Genomic DNA, 24,216 nt, shown 5'->3' on the forward strand with positions numbered 1-24,216 from the left:
CTCCTCTCCCACTCCATCCTCTCATTCTCCCTCTTCCGCCTCTCCCTCACCCTGCTGTCCCTCTCCCTCCTCCCCCTCTCCCTCTCCTCCCTCTCCCCCCTCTCACTCTCCCTCCTCTCTCTCTCTCCCACTCCCTCCTCTCCTTTTCCCACTCCCTCTCCTGTCCCTCTCCCACTCCCTCCTCTCATTCTCCTTCTCCCTCCCCCACTCCGTCTTCTCCCTCTCCCACTCCCTCTTCTTCCTCTCCCTGTCTCTCCTCTCCCACTCCCTCTCATTCTTCCACTCTCTCTCCCTCTCCCACTCCCTCCTCTTCCTTCTCTCCCTCCTGTCCCTCTCCATCCTCCCTCCTCTCATTCTCCCTTTTCCCACTCCCTCCTCTCATTCTCCTTCTCCCTCTCCTCTTTCCTTCTCTCCCTCTTCTGCCTCTCGCTCACCCTCCTGTCCCTCTCTCCATCCTCTCTCTCCCTCTCCTTGTCCTTCCTCTCCATCCCTCTCCCACTCCCTCCTGTGTCCCTCTCATTCTTCAACTCCCTCTCCTCCCTCCCGTCCCACTCCCTCCTCTCATTCTCCCTCTCCTCCCTCTTCCACCTCTCCCTCACCCTCCTGTCCCTCTCCCTGTCCGTCCTCTCCCACTCCCTCCCTCTCCCTTCCCTTCCACACCTTCCCCTCCCTCTCCTTCCCCTCCCTTCCACACCTTCCCCTCCCTCTCCTTCCCCTCCCTCTCCTTCCCCCCTCCTCTCCCACTCCCTCCTCTCATTCTCCCTCTCCTCCCTCTTCCACCTCTCCCTCACCCTCCTGTCCCTCTCCCTGTCCGTCCTCTCCCACTCCCTCCCTCTCCCTTCCCTTCCACTCCTTCCCCTCCCTCTCCTTCCCCTCCCTCTCCTTCCCCTCCCTCTCCTTCCCCCCTCCTCTCCCACTCCCTCCTCCCTCTCCTTCCCCCCTCCTCTCCCACTCCCTCCTCTCATTCTCCTTCTCTCCCTCTTCTGCCTCTCCCACTCCCTCCTGTCCCTCTCCTTCCTTTCCCTGTCCCTCCTCTCACCTCTCCTCTCCCACTCCCTCCTGTGTCCCTCTCTGTCCCTCCTCTCACCTCTCCTCTCCCACTCCCTCCTGTGTCCCTCTCCCTCTCATTCTCCCACTCCCTCCTCTCACTCTCCCACTCCTCACTCTCCCTCTCTCCTCTCATTCTCCCTCTCCTCACTCTTCCACCTCTCCCTCACCCTCCTGTCCCTCTCCCTCCTCTCTCTCTCTCCTGTGTCCCTCTCCCTCCTCTCACTCCCCCTCACCCTCTTCTCCCTCTCCGTCTCCCTCCTCTCACTCCCCCTCACCCTCTTCTCCCTCTCCGTCTCCCTCCTCTCTCTCCCTCACACCCTCCCTCTCCCTCCTCTGCCTCCCCCTCACCCTCCTGTTCTTCTCCCTCCTGTCCCTCTTCCATCCTCTCTCTCTCCCACTCCCTCCTCTCCTGTCCCTCTCTCCCTCTCCGTCCTCTCTCCCCCTCTCCTTCCTCTCCCTCCTCTCCTCCTGTCCCTCTCCTCCCTCTTTCTTCTCTCCCTCACCCTTCTGTCCCTCTCCATCCTCTCTCTCCCACTCCCTCCTCTTCCTTTCCCTGTCCCTCTTCTCCCACTCCTTCCTCTCTCTCCCTCTTCCTCTCCCACTCCATCCTCCCCCTTACCCTTCTGTCCCTCTCCATCCTCTCTCTCCCTCCTCTCCCTCTCCCTCCCTCTCCTTCCTCCCTCCTCTCCCTCTCTCTCCCCCACTCCCTCCTGTCCCTCTCCTTCCTTTCCCTGTCCCTCCTCTCACTCTCCCTCCTGTCCCACTCCGTCTCCTTCCTCTCTCTCCCACTCCGTCCTCCCCCTCTCCCTCACCCTCCTGTCCCTCTCCCTCTCTCTCTCCCACTCTCTCTCCCTCTCATTCTTCCACTCCCTCTCCTTCCTTTCCCTGTCCCTCCTCTCCCACTCCCTCCTCTCCCTCCTCCCTCTCATTCTCCTCCTCCCTCTTCCTTCTCTCCCTCTTCTGCCTCTCCCTCCTCCCTCTCCCTCCTGTCCCTCTCCATCCTCCCCCTCTCCTCTCATTCTTTCTCCCTCTCCTCCCTCTTTCTTCTCTCCCTCTTCCTCTCTCCCTCTCACCCTCCCTCTTCCTCCTCTCCCACTCCCTCCTGTCCCTCTCCATCCTCTCTCTCCTTCCCTCTCCTTCTCCTTCCTCCCTCCTCTCCTGCTCCCTCCTCTCCCACTCCTCCCTCTCCATCCCTCCTCTCCCTCCTGTCCCACTCCCTCTCCTTCCTCTCTCTCTCCCACTCCCTCTACCTCTCCTCCCCCTCACCCTCCTGTCCCTCTCCATCCTCTCCTGTCCCTCTCCATCCTCTCTCCCCCTCTCCTTCCCCTTCCTCCCTCCTCTCCCACTCCGTCTTCTCCCTCTCATTCTCCCTCTCCCTCACCCTCCTGTCCCTCTCCAACTCCCTCTTCTTCCTCTCCCTCTCATTCTTCCACTCTCTCTCCCACTCCCTCCTCTTCCTCCTCCCTCTTCCTTCTCTCCCTCTTCTGCCTCTCCCTCACCCTCCTGTCCCTCTCCCTCCCTCTCCTTCTCCCCCCTCTCCCTGTCCCACTCCCTCTCATTCTTCCACTCCCTCCTCTCATTCTCCCTCCTGTCCCACTCCCTCCCTCTCCTTCCTCCCTCCTCTCCCTCACCCTCCTATTCCTCTCCCTCTCATTCTCCCACTCCCTCTCCCACTCCTCACTCTCCCTCTCCCGACTCTCTCCCTCCTCTCTCTCTCCCACTCCCTCCTCTCCGTCTCCCTCTCCTCCCTCTTCCTTCTCTCCCTCACCCTCCTGTCCCTCTCCATCCTCCCTCTCCCACTCCCTCCCCCTCTCCCTCTTCTTCCTCTCCCTCTCCTCACATGCTCAGGGGAAAGGCCATGTGAGAACGATGGTCGTCTACAAGCCAGGACGAGAGCCCTCATCAAAATCAGCTGACAGCTCTTCCTGGCTTGATCTCGGCCCTCTGGCCTCCAGAGCTGTGAGAAAACAAGTTTTGGTTGTTTCAGCCCCCAGCCTATGCTATTCAGTTACGGCAGCCCTAGCCGGCGAATGTACATTCATCTCCACACACTGTTGTTCTCGGCTGTGACACACTTCTCTCCTGAGTCAATGGTACAGAGGGACAAGCGCCCGGATCACCTCGTTGTCAGTCCTGGAACCCCACTGTCGGCCACATCCCGCCACGGGCAACCCCACCGACTCAGGGGTGACGGCAGGGTCAGTGGCAGAGCAGCAACCCAGCCACACCTCTTCTAAGTTTTATCAAGACCTAGGGATGGACATTCACAGACACCGAGGTGTGGGCAGAGCCAGTGGCCCGTGACTGTCTCGGATCCAGAGCTGTGGGAAGGGCAGCTGCAGAGCTGAGGCCCCATATGGCACGTGAGGGAGTGTGTGCGCCCATGGTTCACACCCTCATCCGCTGGGCAAACTCGCCAGCACCTCTTCACTAGCTATGCGTACTTCAGTGTCACTTAGCCTCCTGGGTCCTCCTCTTACCCATCTTTAAAATGGGGCTAGTAACCTGTCTTGCACGGAACTAGCATGATGCCTGGAAACCAATAAATACTTGGTAAACGGTAGATGATATTATGATCATTATGAATATGGCCCAAGTACTTCCATTTGAAAATGAAGCTTTCAGAATTAAGTCATTAGCCCTTTCTGCCTTGGGCTGGAGAAATTATACATTCATGCTAGTGTGATTTCCCCGTGGAGAAAATCATCTGGTAATCCACTTGGCGTCTAGGCTGGGTTCCCCTCGCTGCTGCTGAGGCCACCAAGTAGAAGTTTATTGTTTGTTTGTTTGGGTGGGAGGGGGGGAAGCCCTTCTTCGGAAACATATAACGATATTTCATATGCACGTGTGTGAAAGCCATCATATTCTACATGCTTGCTACCTAACCTGTGCAGACCAACCCCCTGAAGTCTAGCCACTGAGGAGAAATACACCAAGGCGGTGGAGCTGGCGAGCCTGTCTCTGAAGGAGGGTGGGAATCAAAAGCACAGGCATTCAGGCAGGCAGAGGAGGGAAGGAACGTGCTGTACCCACCTGCCACTGCTGATGAGGGGCTTAGTTCTAAGACACACACAGCAAAATGCACACACAATGCAGAGAGAAAACAAAAGACATAGATCACACATTTCAGATGGCTGGTGGACAAAGTTCAGTTCATGTCAATGCTGAAAGCTTGTTCTGGGTCTGAGGTCCACGTGAAAAATGAATACCCTTCCGTCCTATTCACCAGACGCTTCCCTCTAACCAAATCTCAGCAAATAAACATGCACGTACACACACGGACGATCGCCACAAGCTGGGCCTGGCCCGTGGGGTGAAATGTGGCACGAGGAGATGGACACAGCAGCGCGAGAGCTGAGGGAGGGAGGGTGAGGTCTCCCGAAGGCCACTCTGGAGGCCCCTCCCGCCGTGTGGGAGGGAGAGACCTGCAGAGAAGGGATGGCTGTCTCAGCTGTGGACAGAGCAGTCGTCCCGATGAGGACTCAAGCCCCCCTGCTCCGTTCATTTCAATGAATGAGAACGTGACATGCAGTCAACATGAGAATCATGATGGCAGCAGGTAACTTGGTTTAAGATTTTTAATATGATCCCTGGAGTCATCGACTCTTACTGTAGAGGGTATCTTAAAACTATATCTAATTTGCCCTCCGACCAGTAGACAGTACTACAATCGACCTGCTCCACGGTTCCGTCGTGTTTACGGTAACCACTGTGCAACCTGGTTCAGAGTTAGGTTTATTCCTTTGCTGAGGTGCACAGCTCACCTTGCACGAGACCAGGAGCTATCAGTTACCTTGCAAACACCACGTACCATGTGCCAGGAGAATGAGGTAGAGGTGCGTTTGCATCTAAGGGGGGGGGTTGAGCCCTATGGATGGACACAGGCCAAGCAGGGTGCGCCCTCCTCCCTCCCGAGTCCCTGCAACCCCCGGCCCCGCCAAGCCCCACGTCCAGGCCTCCTGCACTCACCATACAGTGTGATGCTGGCGTTGGTATTCCCAAGCTTGTTCGTGGCCACACAAGTATAGTTCCCATAATCCTTCTCTGAGACGTTGAAGAAGGTCAGTGTGGATATGTGGCCTCTGTTCTCAATCCTCAGGCCGTCCAGGCCGGTGGCCAGCCTGCAAAAAAAGAGGAGGAGCGACGGGTTTGGTTGCACACACACAGTGAGGCAGCAGACAGGAGGGCCCCGGGAAGTCCAGACGGCGCAGAGGGATCCACGCACACACTCTCCTCCTCACAAAGCCCTTCCCTCGGACTAAGCCGGCCCGTCTACCCTCCAGCTGTAAGCACCGCGGCCGCCATCAGGGGCCGAAAGGGAAGGGTGCCCACGCTCCAGGGCCGCATTCCCCTAGTCCTTGAAGACCACCGTGTCTACAGCTAATCTGATTCTGAAACAAGGTCCATCAGTTTTGTCCACTTCCCAGCCCCCTCTGTGTTTTGTTTCTGGTTCTAAAAGGAGACTCTGTTATAGCGGAGGCTGTAATCAGTTTGCTTTTGCCGAACCTTCCCCCTGGACTTCATCACCCTCCTTGCACGTGGGGAACGATCCATCAGCTCTGCTTCGGACATGCCCTGTTTCCGCTTTCAAGGTACCTGGTATCTTCCTTGAACCACTGGAACTCAGCCATGGGCACTGCAGAGGCTTCACAGCTCAGGATGCCCTTCTGGCCCACAGAGACACCCGTGTTCCTGGCTTTGGAGATGTAGGGAGGGTCTGCAGGGAGATGCAGAGCGAGTCCGTGAGAAGGTGAGACGCACGTCCTCACGTGCCGTGCACGTCCCCCTTCCCAGCTAAACGACCATGTATTTTAGGAAGAGGACTTCTTGCTTGAAGATACTGCATTTACCCCAGCATCTCTTCAAGCCTTCACACTAACCCAGAGTTCATGAGTCTCCCCATTAGCTAAAAGTCCTGACAGTCCATGGCCCTGGAGGTGGTGACAAGCACAGCAATCTGATACTGTATTTTCCTGCTGGAAACAACTTGGGTCTATCAGAAAATGACATTGCCATTACCTCTTCGTCCCCTCAGTCCCCATGCCCTCCTTTCCCCTGGAACTCTCTGACAGTGGGGCTACTCACAGTTGACAGTGATTTTTACTTTCCGCACATCAGGGGCAGCAACATCGTTCAAGGCGCTGCATTCATACTCCCCAGACTGGTCACGTTTGATGTCAGAGATTTCCAGGTATTCGTCCTCACTCACAAAGCCCTGGCCGTCTGGGAGCAAAGAAACAGAGACAATCAAGAAACTGTGAAACCAGGGGCGTAACTGTACTCACAGAGCTTGGAAGAGAAGGACTACAAAAAGCCATAAAATGGGGGTTTGAATATCAAGTCAAAGATTCTGGACATTATGTTGGCCCCAAAGTAATTTTTTTTTTTTTTTGCGGTACGCGGGCCTCTCACTGTCGTGGCCTCTCCCGTTGCGGAGCACAGGCTCCGGACGCGCAGGCTCAGCGGCCATGGCTCACGGGCCCAGCCACTCCGCGGCATATGGGATCCTCCCGGACCGGGGCACAAACCCGTGTCCCCTGCACCGGCAGGCGGACTCTCAACCACTGCGCCACCAGGGAAGCCCGGCCCCAAAGTATCTGAAGAAATTCTCTGCTTGAGTCTTGGATCAATGGATTTTTGTCCAAGTCACTTTAACTTTTCAGACCATTTGATAAGAAGGGCATATTATTATTTTTCTTACATGATAATTAAGAGTACATATGAAATACTGTAGCACATTAGTAAGCTCTGATATTCTTAGAATTGTCATGATCAAAAATGTGGGAATAACTTTAGGGTATGTGAGTATGGACATCTTCATTTTTCACAATGTAGAGATGCCTTTGTACACAGAGTACAAACTACTAACTACTCGTAGAATGAATAAGTGACCATTTAACAGTTTGATACAGACAGACACAAAGCAGCCGGTTGGTTTCAAACTGTCCTGGAGAAGATAAAGTGGAGAATGAATGAATGAGGAAGCCCTTCTTGCCTGCTATGTAGTAGGTGCTCAATAAACATCTGCCAACATAAAATAACCCCGAGATCCCCAGAACCTGGGGTGAGGGAGCTCAGTGGGTGTAATACCCGGCTTTGTAGGACATTCTGGAGGCGTCATTCTCAGGCTTTTGGGAAGCCTGCAATTCATGATCCTGAATACTCTGGGGCTGCAGAATTGGCATTTCTTGCAGTCACCGTTACGTGCTCCTTCACAATCTGACCCCTCTGCTTGCAAAGAGGACAGACCTTCTGGCTTAAAACACAGACGTCCTGAGGCAGTCAAAGCACCAGGCTCCTGTGAAAACCCAGCCCACCCAAAGGCCGAGGAGAAGGTACAACCATTTGCATTTCTTTTAAGCCTGATACCTGATTCCTTTTTATGCTCCCGACAAGAGAGCAAAATTAGTTTTCAGGATGATAAAAACACATTGTAACTTTTCTCACACCCCGTAGAAGCATAGCTGATCCAATGGTTGAAGTCTGGGCCCACAATGGGTTTGGCGCAGGAAGTGGGGTGTCATGGGGGTGGGCTGATGGGCAGACATGAGGCCACTGCTGTGGCATCCTGACTCTGCTCCACGTGGAAGCACTGGGGTATCCCTACCACCCTGCCCCTTTCCCAGGACACTGGCTTTTCAGCTCCCGGGGCCTCTCTTGCCCCCATCACCCAGCCCCACCAAGGTCACCGAGGTCACCCAGGCTCTACCTTCAGTGTCTGGATGTTGGTGATCAAGGCCCAACCCCAGAAGGTGTGGGGCTCCAGGCAAATAGGTAACAAACCGAGTCACTCAGAGTCAGCTAGGAGCCCAATCTCACGCTATTCTTTGAAGGAAATCGTGCGTCCGTCGGCCAGCCAAGCAGTCCACTTACCAGGGCACCCTCCTGGAACTTAGGCCGGTTGACAGGCCCCAGGACAAGCCCACAGGTGAGAATTTCAGGATCCTGGGAATCTGGTTGAACCCATGTGAGGACTGGCTGGAAGTCGAGGCGAAGGGGGGAAGTGGGATTTGGGACAAGTCCACACTTCCCAGCCTGAGATCTGAGTGTCACTCCTGAATGGCACTGCTGGCCTGTGCTGGTCCCAGGCACCGGATGGGAACTTTGAAAATTCTGAGGAAGATGCTCCAGAGTGGGTGCCTCCTGGGGCCCTTGCCTGTTGGGGTCTCAGGGTGGTGGTGCTGGTCATGACGCTCGACCCCAGCAGACATTTAATCACCCAGGCTGGTTCATATCTAATTCCTCAGAGCTTCCTCTCAAAGGAAGGATGTCAACATCCTCTCACCCTTTTTTCCTTATTTCTCTTAGACTTAAAGAATCTCAGAGTTGAAGGGGATTCTGAAATCACTTATTTCAGGACGTCTAATAAAGACAAAAATTGCCTCGCTCATTGAAATGATGCTGGTTGACCAATCTAAGTGGTTTTAAGGATTAAACAACAATAAAATCAGACAGACCAAAACGACTTTCCAGATTCAGTGTGCCTTTCTTGCGGTAAATAAATACAGCAGGATGGAAAGGATGGCTCTCTCCTACTAAGACTCCATCATTCTTTCAAAATGTACCGCAGTGTATTTGCCACAGGTAATTAAACCCCCTGCACTTAACCAAACAAATGAGCTGTACCTACAGGGGGGCCGGCAGGGCACTAGCTGTACCTAGTGGGGCCGGCAGGGCACTAGCTGTACCTAGTGGGGCTGGCAGGGCACTAGCTATACCTAGTGGGGCTGGCAGGTCACTAGCTGTACCTAGTGGGGCCAGCAGGGCACACCCCAGACCCCAGGAAGCACCTGCTCTAGAGCATCTTCCTCAAAACTTTCAAAGTTCTTTGAATTGGGGGAGTTGGGGGGAATTGCTGGACAACAAGGCCACCCTCTGCAATGCGGGAATTTATCTTCACTATCTGTACTGCTGTTTTTATGGACTGTTATGTGACAGCAAAAAAAGGGAGGGAGGAAGGAACAGTGTCTCACATAAAATGGGGATCGTTACGATAATACTACCTCATTAAGTGAGAAAATGAATTTTGTCAAGTTAGTTCTATAAAGTAAGTGGTTCTCGGGTTTTAATTTGCATATAAATTCCTCCAAGTTTTTACATCTATATCTATAGATAGATTCTGATGCGGTAGGTCTAGGGTGGGCCTAGGGTTTTGCATTTCTACCAAGTGTCCTAGGATTTCCGTGCTGCTGGCCTGGGGCCCACGCTCTCCACCAAGCGCTGTTCTCAGCCCGTTCTTACTCACACGTGCGTCTGGGTCTGTGAGGGGGTCAGCGACGTTTCCTGCCTGCCCTTTGCCGGGCACGCTGGCGCTGAGGATGTGGACCCCTGAAGCTACTTTTCCACTGAGTCTTTGTGATCTTACTGCAAAACACGCGCCCACTCGAACCCAGCTTTCTTTGCTAAGAAAGGGAAGATGTTGACACCTGTCCTCACCTCAAGTCCATGGAAGGAGACGGAGATGCTATTTTCTTAATTGCTTTGAATACTGGGTGAGATTTGTAAAGCACAAACAATCTAGGTTGCTAAAGGCCTGGAGACCTAGGAAACTGCAAGGTGGAATGCTTTCCCTGCCCTCTCCAGTTCTGGTTGCGATGTAAAATCCTGATTCCATGCTGCGGAGAAAAGGGCAGGAGGGAACAAATGTTTGAATCCTGTTTGCTAGGAAGGCAAGACTGCTGACTGGGCGGGGGAGGCAGGGGGGGACCACAAGAGGGGGGACAGGAAAGGAGGGAGGAGGACGACGAAGGATGCACTGGTGCAAGGAAGGAAAGAAAGGCAGACGGGGTGCTCTGGGTGCCGTGGGAAAGGTTCTGAAGACACATTCAAAAGGGACTTGAAAGAAAAGAAAGCTTCAAGTCTGCCCCGCAGTTTTGCTTAATGGTAAGAGGTCCTGTAATAAGCCAGTAACCCAGAGGCATGTCACCCTGCCCTGTGCATTCGGACAGCCCAATATAACATGACTGGAAGCCAAAGCAAGTGGGCTCTGCATCACTGGCTGAAATATATTAAAAAATGCGGGTTCTTTCTTTCCACGGAGGAGCGCTTTGAAGAAGATAAGTTCAATCCACTGGATTAGGAAGATTAAGATCTGCAAGGATACAAATGGGGCCATTTATCAGGGATGGGGGAGGTCCCTGGACTCGGACCCCACAGACGCAGGTCTCGTGCTTGGGGAAGGGCTGAGCCGGCCCCATAATTCCGTGGGCACAGGGCGGCCTCTTCTGCAGGGACACATATTCCGACCTAACAGTCACGGAGCACAAGGAATGAGCAGAGTGTCCACGAGCAGGGTCTGGGCCATCTCAGAAACGGGGGAGCAGGCCACCCCTGGGAAGAAGGGTCCCTGGCCCGGCCAGCTGTCCCCGATGAGACCGGCGGCTATCTTACTCATCCCTGACAGTGAGAGAGGTGATGGGCTAGATGCCGTGGGCGGAGAGGATGTAGAAGGCAAAGCCCTTGACTTTGGGTGGTCCACGATCTCATGAGCCCAGACCTGCAGTGCTTTATGTTTTTTCTCCCCAGGCTCAATTTTTCCATCCTTAATTGCTTTTAGACCCCTTAAGTAAGGTATGGTGGGTCAGAAAGATTTATTAGAGACGGAAAAAAACTAAGCATTCAGGGATGAAGAGCTCGAAGAGGAAGTCCACAGTAAAACCCGGATGCTTCCTGACCCACTTCTTCTTTCTCCCTTTTCATCCTCATCCTTCTGAGCCAGCTGTTTCTCAGCCTTCACTCTTGGCCCAATTTTCCCTTCTTTTTTCCTCAGCCAATTCCTTAGAATTACAGAGCTGGAAGTACCAGGGGGGTCAGAGAAGTTAGCCTCCCACTTTCCTGGATGACTGTCCCTGACAGAGTATCTGCCCCTCCGCGGGGATGTCCCCAGGGATGATTCCGGGGGTGGCCTGTTCCTTTGCCTGACTGTTCACATCATTCAACAAATCCTCCCCAGTTGGAGGCAAACCCTGCCCGGCTTCTCCCTTTGAAATGATCATAAGTTGCTAGGGAGGTGCCCCATCCCCTCTGCCCTTCCTCATCAGCCACGGAAAAGCTGCCGCTCTGTCTGGGGAAGATGCTTTGAGGTTAAATGTCAGCACCTGTCACAGCTTTTGCCATGAGACCTGTCAGGAGGTGACTCACAATGGCACATGCCTGGGGGCGAGCGCCCTAGAGGAAACGAGCGGGGTGGGGGGACCATGGATGGAAAGAGGCATCAGTTCAGGGAGGCAAGAGCATCGGGGAGGAACGGCCACAGAAGGAGAACACAGATGAGCAAGAAAGCGGGGGTAGAGGAGACGCGGCCAGAAGGAAGGCAGTGGGCGGAGGGGGGGGGACGGAGGCCCCAGGGGGCAATGGACTCACACGGCAGGGCTTCTGGAAAAGCCAGAAATCCGCTTCCCTGCTGCCCAGCAAGAGGGGCTATTACAGACGATTCCTACTGATGCCGACCTTGGAAACTTGGACTCAAACACCTCAGCGACCACATGCATGCCGCTACCCTGCTAGACCACACCTGGGCTTTCTGGTCGACCCTGGGACATTAAACAGCCTCTCACCCACTCAGCAAGCAGGGCAGCCATCCGAGTGATCCAGGAGCTGAAACTACTCCTGTGAAGAGTGCACGAGGCTTAGGAAAACGGGGGGGTTCACTGGAAGGCTGTGTATTTGCCGGAAACCCTGCCCCCGGGGTCCGGAGCCAGATGACGCCAAGGGAGGGGAGTGTCTGAAGCCGCCCTCTCCCTCTGCTGCTGTCCCTTAAGGTGTGAGGGACAAGACAGACGTTGTCAGGAGTGCACATGGGGGTGGGCGCCCAAGTCCTGTCCCTCGTCCCTCTCTCTCCAGGATGCTGGCCCATGGAACATAATTGCAGAAAATGAGCCGCAGGCAGATCAAAACCTCAGCTTCGGGCTTCCCTGGTGGCGCAGTGGTTGAGAGTCCGCCTGCCGATGCAGGGGACACGGGTTCGTGCCCCGGTCCGGGAAGATCCCACATGCCACGGAGCGGCTGGGCCCGTGAGCCATGGCTGCTGAGCCTGCGCGTCCGGAGCCTGTGCTCCGCAACGGGAGAGGCCACGACGGTGAGAGGCCCGCGTACCGCAAATAAAAACAAAAACAAAAAACCTCAGCTTCATGGCTGTCAAGGTGGCCTGCAATCTGGGCTTGGCATCCTAGGCTGACCCAGGTCTTGCCCTTCTCCCTGTGAACCCAAGACAGCTGGACTGGTGCAGTGCGAGGCCTCAGCCTGAGTAGGTGCTGACCACAGGCCCCAAGCTGGGCCTGAGTGCCAGGGCTGCCTTGAAATGGAGAGTCCGGGGTGAGGAGGCCCCCTAGAACCAAGCGGAGTGTCTGGGGAAGGTGATGGGATCCGCAGTGCAGCCCTCACTCGTAGGCCATGGCCTTGTCCCTGCTTAACTGTCGGAGCAGATAACCTCGCCCATTACCCGGGTCCCCCGTCTCCCACAGTGAGGGGGCCAGGACTGATGGCATGGGAGAGGAGGTGGGAGCTGCCTCCCCCTGCTTCCTAGGGGTCCCCTGGCGTCCTTCTCCATCACACACCTGACACAGGAGCCTCCTTCTTTCAAAGGACAGAAACCTCAGAACATGCTCGAGGTGGGAACCGGGGTGAGGTCCAACACCGGGGATAGCTGGGCTCACAGGACCTCAGCCGCGAACCTCAGCACTCGCTGCCCGTGTGGTGTCGTCCGCTCTCAGCTGCAGGCACACCGAGAGGGAATGACACCCCTCGCTTCTCTGACCTCTTTGTTTCTGCATCTGCTCAGGCTGAACACGCAGCATCTGTCCACTCAGTACGTGATGGCTGGGGGGTTGGATCCCAGAACGCCCCCAGCTTTCCCTCTCTCCTCTCAGTCTCCTGTCTCTGCTGGTCTCCTCTGCACACTCTCCGTCCTCCCCATCCCCAGCCTCTCCCTACAACACCGCGGGCAATAAGCAACTCTGGGCTCCCCACCATTAATGCAGCGAGTGTGGACATGGCTCTAGCCATCCTTGGCTGCCGCCAACTCCCAGACACATCCCTTCCCCACACTGGACTTCACGAAAAGCGTGATGATGAACCCACTGTCTCATTTTCCCTTAATTAATATGAGCAACTGAACTGTGCTAACGCCATTCTGGTTTGGAGACAGAGCCGCTGGGTCAATGTCTCATTTGCTGGCAGTGACGGAAGCTCTTTGTGTTGGGGTCTGACGACTTTTCTCTGCCTGTGGCCTCAGGGACCTTCCCCGAGGGAGGCTGACAGTCTGCTGGCTAATGACGGGATCCGCGAGTCCCTGTCCCAGTTAACTGGGCGTCTAGCGGGGGAAGGAGTCCCTTAGTAATGCTCCCGGAGCTGGGGCTCAGACGGGGCCCTGGCAGGGGTGAGTTTCCTAGATGGTTCCCATGTTCTGATGGGACAGCGGGGGATAACACGAGGAGGGAAGGACTCTAGTGACTCGTGCAGTGGGACTGTCCAGAAGCACAGACTCTGACACCGGGCTCTCCTTACCAGGAGGACCAAAGCCAAGATGCAGAGGATACGACGGCGGGGCGGGCAGGAGAAGGGGGTGTGGAGAGCCTCTCTGCAGGGAGGTCTGGGAGGGAGGGGGCCTGGAGGTATCCAGGGTCACAAGGGCCCATCAGGATGACCAGGCAGCACGTGAAAGACAGGCTGTTGGGCTCGTGCTCACAGAGTGACTGCACTCCTGTGGGCGGGGCTCTGCATCAGACCCCCGGCAACCTTCTAACCACTGGACCGCCAGGGAGGTCCCTCGGCTTGGTCTTCCTTATGTTCTCTCTCTGAGATGGGTTCATGAGGTGTAGGAAAAATCAGCACAAATCAGAGATTTTTGGAATCTAGATGATACTGTTGACCCAGAGGGAAGGGACCCGAGTGAGCGCCAGAGAAACAGCCAGGGTACCAGCGGGGATGCGGCCCGTGCTCTTTAAATGAAAGTTCAGAATGTGTGCCGGAGAGAGAAGAGAGGAGGTGGACACAGACAGACAGACAGAGATACAGAGAGAAAGAGGATGCAGAAGGCAGAGAGCTGGGATTTCATGCACAGGCAGACAAATGGCTGAGGACAGAAGCTTGAATCCATTTGGAGAACAGGTTGGCTGACTTGGATTAAAAACGTAGCTAACATTTATATTCTAAAAAGTATCTAAATATAAACAGACATAAATAGTTCAGACCAAAATGTAGAGGTTGAAGAAAAAAAAAAATCCATCACTTTCAAAAGCAGAGCTTACACAGCTATGTTATTGACAAAATGTTAAGGACATTTGAAAAATTTCTGTTACATGTTTTCCACTTTTATTACTATTATTTGCACTCTGAACCAACAGGGTTATTTCCGTGTTAACAACTACATAGTGAAATGAGTTCTGTGCTTTATTCTAAATAAACTACTGCTTTAAAAAAAAAAAAAAAGCTGATAAGGAGATGCGTGAGATAGTGCTTCTTCCATGTATGTATGTCTTCAGACAGCTTGACCTGACCTTGCCGGCATCAGCCTACGCGGGCACCACTAGTAACCCAGACCCCGTTTCCCAAAGAAAACCATATTTTGGAGAAATGGAAATGCCCCGGGGCCGATACAGCCAGTGGGCATCCAACACCAGTTCCCTGAGGACACTTTAGCCACCTGACTTTTTGAGCCCATGGCAAACCCTCCAGGGTCAGAATCTGGGGGGGGACAGGTGGAGTCCAAAATCTTCAAAATTATTTCTATTTTTTCTTTTCCATTACAGTTTATGAGAGGATAGCGAATACAGCTCCCTGTGCTATATAGCAGGACCTTGTTGTTTATGCATCCTGTATATAACAGTTTTCATCTGCTAACCCCAAACTCCCAACCATTCCTTCCCCACCCCCTCCCTCTTGGAAATTATTTCTAATAATAGAGCAACATAAGAGCGAATGCTTTACCTCTCGCTTGCTTTGGGGGGAGTTAAAACTTTCCTTCCACACCACCTGCAACGGCTCAGTTCCCCGGGGATTGATGTATTTGCACAGTAATGCCAAACACGCCTTTGTTATTTTTATAGGTGGGCGACTGTATTGTTAGATTGACCTAACAGTCCCCGTTGACACCTGTCTTCCCAGGGTAATTACCGACAGTCACCCTCTGTTCTCGGTAGTGTGCTGGTCTGGATGATAAGCCCTGCGGCCGGTACGCCCCGCCCACAGAAAGGCCCGCATCAGGCCCCAGGGCTGTGCCCACACTCACGCCTGTACATCCAGCAAAGAGGCGGTGATTGGGTCCCAAACAAGGTCCCTTGGCTGTAGGACCCTCCTGGACGAAGGTCAAGAGTGGTCCCTGGGCTCTGCTCTCCTGGAGCTCCAGGCGCACCAGCTGTGTCTTCTCTGGGAGAACAGGGTGAGAGGCCGAGTGAGGGGTGAGCACTGCAGCCCCCGGCGGGGAAACCCAGCAGGGGCTCAAGGGGCCGAAGTCCCGGTGGGTCAGAGACAGGACGTGCACCTTCTGAAATGCTGTGGACGGCCCAGGGCACTGAAAGCAGCCCTATTATTTGCACTCTGAACCAACGGGTTTATTTCAGTGTGGTCATTTCCAGGCTTTTTGGAGGAAGAGCACAGCCGTATTTCCGCAGATGAGGTCCTGATGCAGCCTGACTTTTCCTCCTTGTTCCCTTTCTTCTCTTTTCTTCTCTCCTTTGTCCTCTCCCTATGTTAGCCCCCAAGGGCACGGCTGCATGGCAGTGATGCTAATTATCACTGTTCATTATTAATATTTGTGAAATCCTTATATTCGCTTCCAGGCAAAATGCCCACGAAACCAAGCAGCCCTCGGCGTGCAGGCCACGCCGGAGTCAGTGCCCACGTTGCAGAGCAGGGCCTGGTTCTTCAGCATCAGGGGACACAGTGCCGCTCAGCTATGGCGGGAGCTGGAAGGGGAGGGCTAGGAGCCCTGCGCTCAGAGGGCAACGCCTCTGCCCGGGCGAGGCAGGAGCGCTTCCCGTGATGCGGGGGCCCTTTGGAAACTTTCTTGTCAAGGACTCTCCGTATCTGCACCTCGAGCTACTTCTAGGCAAGTCTGTCTCCCACCTGCCATCCAGGCTGGACTCTTTATCAAGCTGACCTCTCACCAAAGGCATCGGTCTCCTTGGCCTCCCTTTTTAGCCTCATCACCATAGAGGTCACATTACACGTGACCTTCTATGACTCTGGGACAATCATAGGAATAAAGGCTGAAAACCACTGAATCAGACATCAGAAGACCTGGGGTCTACCCTCTGTGTTGCCACTAATGGGCTGTGATTTTGAGGAACTGTTTTTACCATTCCAAGTCCCAGGTGTTTGGGTTTTTTTTTTTTTTTTCTATCAAATAAAAAATAGCACCAGATGACCTCTAAGGCCATTTGTAAATCTCATAACTTATCGATATGGGCTATGACAAGGAACCCTAAATAATTCTTTAGTTCCTGAAACTGATGACCACGGTGTTGATGGACAGAACTCCAACCCCAGGAGCTCAGGGCCATTGGCCCCTAAGGAAACATTAGAAGGTCCCTGCGGCCGGGCACGCGTGCTGGGGAACCGACCTAGCCGCCCGCGCTCCGTCTGGGGTCTTGACGACGCAGACCCAAGGACAGAGACGCCGTGTGACTTCAAGGTGGCCCTCATCTGTCACCATGGTGCGGCTGCTCCGTGATGGGGAGGAGAGAGGTTCTGACAGTTATGAAGGGCTGTGTGTGTCTGGGGGTAATGTCTCGAATTAATGGAGAAAATTAATAATTTCCTTTCCCTGCCAAGACTCCTATTCACGCCAATTTTGACAAGTATCTATTCTTTTTCCCTCCTCTAGATGGGCGGATTGGAATAATGTCTTACAGGTATAACTAATAATCCCCTTAGATGATTTGTGGCCCATTTGCAAAAGTGCACTCCAAATGCAGGACAGCGACGCGCTCTCTGCTTTCTGTCCTCCCCGCGTTCGCAACGAATATCCCTCCTTGCTACGTGGCTCACCTCCTGATACTTCCCAACCAGGGAACAGATGCTGGGCAGCAGGCGCGGGGAGGACCCCGTGCTCGGGACCACCCCTCCCCTGCACCTGCAGAGCCAGAACCAGCGACGGCTACACCAGACAGACACAGCCACGGGATCTGAGGGGCCCCACGATGGTTAGTGTACGTGGCACCTTGACATGGCTCCGGGCTGCCCGGATAACTGGTAACTATTGCTGGGTGTGTCTGCAAGGGTGTTTCCGGGGAGATTAGCATTTGAATCTGAAGACTGAGTGAGGCAGACGCCCTCACCAATGTGGCCACCTCATCCAGGCCTTGGAGGACCTGAAAGGAACAGAAGGGCGGAGGAGGGCACATTCTCTGTCCATCTTCTCCTGCCCTCAGACAGCTGCACTCCTGGTCCCCAGGCCTGCAGCCTCAGGCTCTGGGACTCACACCAGCAGTGTCTCCCACCTGCCCCAGCTGAGGGCCCCAGGATAGGGAGTTACACCGTCCGCTGCCCTGCTTCCCAGACCTCTGAATCCCAGACCGGCCTCCATCACCGGCTTCCCTGCTCCCCGAGCTTATAGACTCGAGACATGGGTCGTCTCGGCTTCTAACTATCCACGCCAGATCGTACAGTCAATCTGGTCTTATCCGCCTCTATATTTAATCGGTTCTGTTTCTCTGCAGAACCTGATGAATGCAGGCCTAGGGGAAGCCAGAGGCTGAGGTTCTGGTCTTGGCTCTGCTACTAATTAGCCCCGAGCTCAGGGAACCCACTTCGCTTCACGCAGCCTCCATTCCCTCATCTGCAAAGGAAACTGGCATCGTAGGTCCTAGGTCACTGCGCCGTTCCTGACTTTATTTGTGGCAGTCTTTCTAAGTAGGGTTGCTGTGCTCTTAACGTCAGTCTCTGGACAGCCTGACGATTCTGGGTCATGCCTTCTGGGTGAACGCATGGATCCTCTTTCTACCCATGAAAGCTGGGGCTGCCTCTGGATCTGGAAGGCTTGGGACCTGAAGGCTCAGGCACGGGCTCCCAAGCCCCGGCAGGCCCCTCCCCAGGCCCCGGCTGTGCCCTCGCCCTGCCTGCCTTTGTTGGATTTCCTCACACTTTGTGGTCACATATGTGGTCACATATGTTAAACTGTTTCAAGTTTAACGCCTCTTACCTGGGAAGGAAGGAGAGTCCTGAGAATTCCTAGATGTTTTTCCTACTGGCTCAGATTCCTGTGTTAGTTTTGTTTTTGTGACCTTAGGGGGCATGGAGCCTCTGCCTTCTTGACTAACAATGTCAGTTCAGGAGATAAAACCAGGGAGGCCTGTGGACTTCCCTGATGGTCCAGGGGCTAAGACTCTACATTCCCAGTGCAGGGGGCCCGGGTTTGATCCCTGGTCAGGGAACTAGATCCCACGTGCCGCAACTAAGAGTTCACATGCCGCAACTAAAAAAATCCCACGGGCCGCAGCTAAGACCCAACGCAGCCAAACAAATAAATACTGAAAGAAAAAGAAGTAGGGAGGATTGTAAGGGTGACTGGGATCCAGGGGCAGGACTGGACCGAAGGATCCTGGACAGAAATGGAGAGGTTGGGAGGTGGTCTTTTGTGTCCCTCCACAGTGGGCAGGGCCTGGAGCCTGTAGGTGACAAGTAGCTGGACAGGTGGTGCATGTAGGTTTCCAGGACCACCCTGAGAGGGAGATTCTGAGAACGGGTCAGGATGGAGTGTCAGCTACCCTGTAATGTGACCCTGACTTATCCTACTTATATGCAGCATTAGAGGTTCTTTCAGTTACAGAATATTGTACCCTGATGGTAAGTCCTGGAATTGATGTAAGTAACAGTTTGGTATGTACTTGGTTCACATATTATACACACATAAACACACAGATACACGTATGATATGCGTGCATAACAGCAGAGCAACAGTCAATTGGGAAAGTAAAATACGGAGCCCTTCCAATTCTGACACCAGGTCCTGACACCGAGCAGCTCAGCACCAGCTGGGTGTCCTGCAGTCCAGCCCGCTTCTGACGCTCTCTGCCTGGAGCCCCTGCAGGACTGTCCCCCAACCCCCAACTTCAGATGCCAAATGCAGGTCCAGGTTGTGATCTGTGCTTCTGACCGACTGGCTCTAGAGCGGAGGGTCTCACGACCCCCTCCTCGGGTTTGATTAATTTGCTAGAGCGGCTCAGAGAACTCAGGGAAACATTTTACCGACTTGATCACCGGTTTAGTATAAAAGGATATAATTTAGAAGCTGCCAGCTGGGAGACACACGAGAACAAGGTGCAGAGAAAGGAGCCTCCGTGCCCTCTGAGTCACCGCTGTCCCTGAATCTCCACCTGTTCACCAACCTGGAAGCTCCCCGGGCCTCCTTCTCTTGTTTGTTTGCTTTTCATGGAGGCCCCGTCATGTAGGCATGGTTGAAACATTGGCAGTTGGTGACTGAACTCAATCTCCAGCCCTGGCCCCTCCCAGCCAGTCATGGGGCCTGGGGGCGAAGACTGAACGTTCCAACCCTCTAATCACAGGACTGGCTCCCCTGGCAAGCAGCCTCCACCTTTAGTGTCATCCAGAAATCACCTCATACACATCACAAGAGACACCTTTCCTCCCATCAAAGGAAATTCCAAGGGCCTGAGAAGCTCCGTGCTAGGAACTGGACAAAGGCCAAATAAATATTTGTTGTTATAAATCACAGTACCACAGCCATCCTTTTCAAACTTTCATCATTACTTAGGAAATAGCACTCTACTGGGTCCAAAAGCAATCTCTAACTCTCTGTGTAAGTTACTTACTTAACCACCTTGGGCTTCCTGTTTTATCACCGGTAAAAATTAGGGATTAGATTAGATTATTTCTAAAAAAGTGTTAGCTCTAGGGGTTTCCCTGGTGGTGCAGTGGTTGAGAGTCCGCCTGCCGATGCAGGGGACATGGGTTCGTGCCCCGGTCCGGGAGGATCCCACATGCCGCGGAGCGGCTGGGCCCGTGAGCCGTGGCCGCTGAGCCTGCGCGTCCGGAGCCTGTGCTCCGCAACAGGAGAGGCCAAAATGGTGAGAGGCCTGCGTACCACAAAAAAAAAAAAAAAAAAGAAGAAGAAACATTAATTTTTCAACCAGCTATTGATTATCAAATATTAGAGCTAACACTTTTTTTTTTTTTTTTTTTTTGCGGTACGCGGGCCTCTCACTGCTGTGGCCTCTCCCGTTGCAGAGCACAGGCTCCGGACCCGCAGGCTCAGCGGCCATGGCTCACGGGCCCAGCCGCTCCGCGGCATGTGGGATCCTCCCGGACCGGGGCACGAACCCGTGTCCCCTGCATCGGCAGGCGGACTCTCAACCACTGCACCACCAGGGAAGCCCTGTTTCTTCTTTTTGAATTTTACTTTATTTATTTTTTTTATACAGCAGGTTCTTATTAGTTATCTCTTTTATACATATTAATACGTATATGTCAATCCCAATCTCCCAATTCATTCCAGCACCAATAATGTTTCTTTCAACCACTGATTCAAACCCTGTGTGCGCATGTGTGCAAAGAAAAATATAGCAAAATAAGAAATACACCTCAGTCTCATGAGGAAAGACAAAGATATAAACAAGCCCAAAGAGCCTTGAGCTTAGCAAATCAGAAGCCAATTCATCTTGAGAAGAAAACAAGTGATATTTCCATTATTAAATCACAATTACAAAACCAATCAGCTGCAGAAGAGGAGAAACCATTTCCATCAATTATTACTGAACTGAACATAATTTTTCCATCACCTGCAGATTGTAAATTGGGCTACACTCATCCAGGAACTCTTCTATCATAGGAGTTATTAATCAGGTAATAACTTTGTCGAATTAGCAAGGACACTGATGAGACGGTGGGGAAGTAGGACACAGGGAGCCGGGAAGAGGCATCCAGGTTAACTCCTGAGACCAGGCGCAGAGCCCTGGAGAAGACCCACGGTCAGCACCTGTCCTCGCAGTGCCCCCGCCCTGCTGAAGAAAGCACTTGGCTCTGGGGTTTTCACTCCAGAGACTCAGCATGGGAACAAGCGACAGTAAGTCAACACTGCATCCTTTACCAGCTGGCTAGTGGCTGCCGCCGGAGGGCTGTGACGACTCCTAGCTATGCGGGTGCCCCAGCTTTGGGGCACACCTCTGTCTACTGGCTCTGCTGGGCCCTCCACTTACATCCCTACGTGAATGGGGGCTTTCAGTCTTGGTGGAAAGTACTGACCGACTGTCTCATCAGAACCGCAAGTAGATCTGTGGGGTATAAGAAGGCACAGACCGTCCTGTGTGCTCCTCCGATGTGCTGGGGTGACAGCATGGGTCTCAGTAGAAAGTTCTGTCGAGCTGGTGCCTGAGCAGGTTCTCCGGCCCTCTGTTTTCTATCTTCCTCTACCATCCACTTGTTAAAATCCAGCCCCACGGGATTTCTATGCCCTACAGAGCAGGCTTCCATCCGCCTAAATGGCCATGGGTTCGGTCCCTGCTTTGTAACATGGCAGGCTGTTCTGCTGAGAAATCGGGGTGTGCTTTATTCTCCAAGCTGTAGGAAACCAGAAGGAGTGAGGGCGTCTTCTCCGCCTCATCCCCCGAAGCCAGGCTCTGTGAGTCCTGGATTCTGAGCTCACCTCAGGATTGTTAATGACTTTTGTGTCTTGGGGTCTAGAGCAGTTGCTAGGCACCCAGAAGATGATTACCATGCAGGCTTTTGTTTAAAAGAAACAGGAAAACAAACTGTCAGGCTGCGGAGGGGGAAGTGGGCCAACCTGGGGGTGGGGCGTGTGGAGGCATCTGCCACCAGCCTGTTGCGGAGGGTGGCTACCTGCGCATTTCCCACCCCAAAGCCAGTAAGTGACAGCAGCACCTCAGACAGGTGACAACGAAGCTGGATCCAGAAGCGGAGATGCACTCGCCCCGCTTCCCGCCCTTTGTTCCTTCATGCAGGGGATTGAATTGTTCCCACCACTGAGGACTGAGATCCAGAGATTGTTTTCTCAGCCTTCGGGATCCTCTAGAGAGAAGAGACAGCCCCCCAAACACGACTTCCACTGAATTCCTCACCAGCCGGGCTGGTGAACGCTCGACAAATGAACTGTACGTGTAACGACGATTCTTGTAACTGAGTTTCATGGAACAGAAATCACATGGGTTATTCACACGCTGTCTCCCCTCCTCTTTCCCCTGAGTAACTGATTTATCCTTTGGGGCTCAACTTAGATTTTCCACATTTAGGGAAGCCTGTTATACTAGATGTTTCCTCTTCAACCTTCCAGACGCACTGCCCCTTCTTTGTCCTGCTTTCTTGGGCTGTCTGACATACATGAACTGGTCTACTTGGGGTGGCCAAGGGGAAGCCCAGCGAGTGGTCAGAGGGAGGAAAGGAGCTCAGGTGTGTGTTCCCAGCAGGTCCCCTCTCACGCCTGGGTCACCTGGGTAAAGTGCACCGGTAACTGTGTCCCTCATCTGCTGCCTGTTTCAGCCTTGGGTAGAGCGCTACCCGTGGGCCTCCCCACACCGTCTCCACACCTCGTAATAAGCTCCTTATTAACCTGCCTACAATTGTTCTAAGTTAACAGTCTGAACCATCTGTTTCCTGCCGGGGGGGCCCTGCCCTGGGCTCCAGTAGAGCCTGTTTTGATCCTTACATTTATCACTTTAGCGGAGTGTTTCCCAACCTGGTGACTTTACCCCAAAGGGGACACTTAGCAACCTCTGAGGACACTTCTGTTGCCAAAACTAGGGTTTGGGGAGGAGGTGCTACTGACACCCAGGAAGTAAAGGTCAGGACGAGGCTAAAGGCCCTACTGTGCACAGGACAGCCTCCCACAACAAAGAATTATCTGTCCCAAGATGTCAGCGCGCCACTTCGAGAACTGTGCCTCAGAACGTAAATGCCTGTTCTGTCGCCGGCATGTCCCACTCAGAGGAAGCCCGGTGAAGACAAGGACCGTCCGCCACGTCCCCAGCGGCATCCCCGTGCCAGTCCTGGCGAGTGATACGGGCTCACAGGGAGCTGCTGGAAAACGTGCAAGCGAAAGAAGTGAATTCACGAATGAGACCCACTCCTAGTTTTCCCTCGTCTCACTGTCCAGAGCTGGGGAGAAGACTGATTTATTCACACCTAAATATAAACCCAGCCAGAAATAACGCAATAAATGCATGCCATCTACACCGCGCATCCGGTGGAAAGGAAAGGTTGGATACTGGTTAGCTGGGGGCAATGGTGCAAGGAGATGCCGCTGGGCTTGCAGCTCAAGCAGTGCTGGACACAGGCCTTGAGATGCTCCCACTTCAACAGGCAGACTTGGAACAGCACACAAGGGGGAACAGCAGGGTGAGGTGGGGAGGCGGGAGGATTCTGGAGGGTGTGAGTCAGTTCACCACAGCTCTGCTGAGGAAAGTTACTGGTGGCTCTTGGTTAGTGAGTGCTGGCTGCAGGGGAAAACCCTGCCCACCTACATCACCTCGGGGAATTGCAGTCACGAGCCAGCAGATACTTTCATGCTGTGCTTTCCCATCACACTTCTCACTGACGTGATGAGCAAGAAAAGGTGCTCACTGTGTGCGAAGCACATGACAGGAGCAGAGTCTGGGGCCTTTTGGGGGGAGGAGTGGGGGGCAGTTAAGGTGTCCACTCAGTGGACATCTATCGGCTTGACCCCTCCTAAGCACACTGTGTCACCCGGGTCTCATTTGCACGGTCTCTGGTTTTAGACTCTACATGACTGAAGAGCCACTTCTCACTTCTGCTTTTATTACCAGACCCAGCTTCTTCCAGGCCGTAACCTGCTCTTGGTGAATAAGGTCTGAGGAGCTCAGCATTTGCTCACGAGTCCCTGGGGAGGCCAGCAACAGAACTCATCTTAGAAGTCTGACCGTGAGCCTCTGATCCAGGAGGTCGAGGACCGGCATGCAGTGAGCCGGGGGCCACCTTCCTGAGGCCAGGCTTCAGCAGGCTGATACCCCATCAGGAGCCGCCGGGCAGTCCCTCCACGATGGGGATACTCCCCTGCCTCTGCCGGGGCTGCTCACACTGAGGCCCCTCAGAGGGGCTCAGGGCTGAGGACAGAGCTCAGACAGCAGGGCACTAGCGCCCAGGGCTTCTGAGGGATGTGGCGGGAGCAGCCCTGCCCCTGGGATGGAAGGGGGTCCGTGTTTCTGGGTAACCAATTCTACGGGCCAGTTGCAGAGAGGT

The 24,216-nt window shown here is 53.8% G+C and overlaps 1 protein-coding gene across 2 annotated transcripts in view; it reads right to left on the reverse strand.

Moving 5' to 3' along the window:
- OPCML (opioid binding protein/cell adhesion molecule like) overlaps positions 1-24,216 on the reverse strand; it is a 500,180-nt gene that overhangs the window by 11,586 nt on the left and 464,378 nt on the right. Inside the window, exons 4-7 of one of the 2 annotated variants that reach the window (XM_060158021.1) lie at positions 6,136-6,273; positions 5,647-5,767; positions 5,020-5,171; positions 4,084-4,110 (exon numbers count right to left, since the gene is read on the reverse strand). In XM_060158021.1, the coding sequence (XP_060014004.1) occupies positions 4,084-4,110; positions 5,020-5,171; positions 5,647-5,767; positions 6,136-6,273 (438 nt within the window). The remainder of the gene's footprint in view (positions 1-4,083; positions 4,111-5,019; positions 5,172-5,646; positions 5,768-6,135; positions 6,274-24,216) is intronic. The other variant, XM_060158022.1, reaches the window with a different exon arrangement.

Source organism: Lagenorhynchus albirostris, chromosome 9 (genome assembly GCF_949774975.1).
Source record: "Lagenorhynchus albirostris chromosome 9, mLagAlb1.1, whole genome shotgun sequence".
Classification (NCBI taxonomy): Eukaryota; Metazoa; Chordata; class Mammalia; order Artiodactyla; family Delphinidae; genus Lagenorhynchus; species Lagenorhynchus albirostris.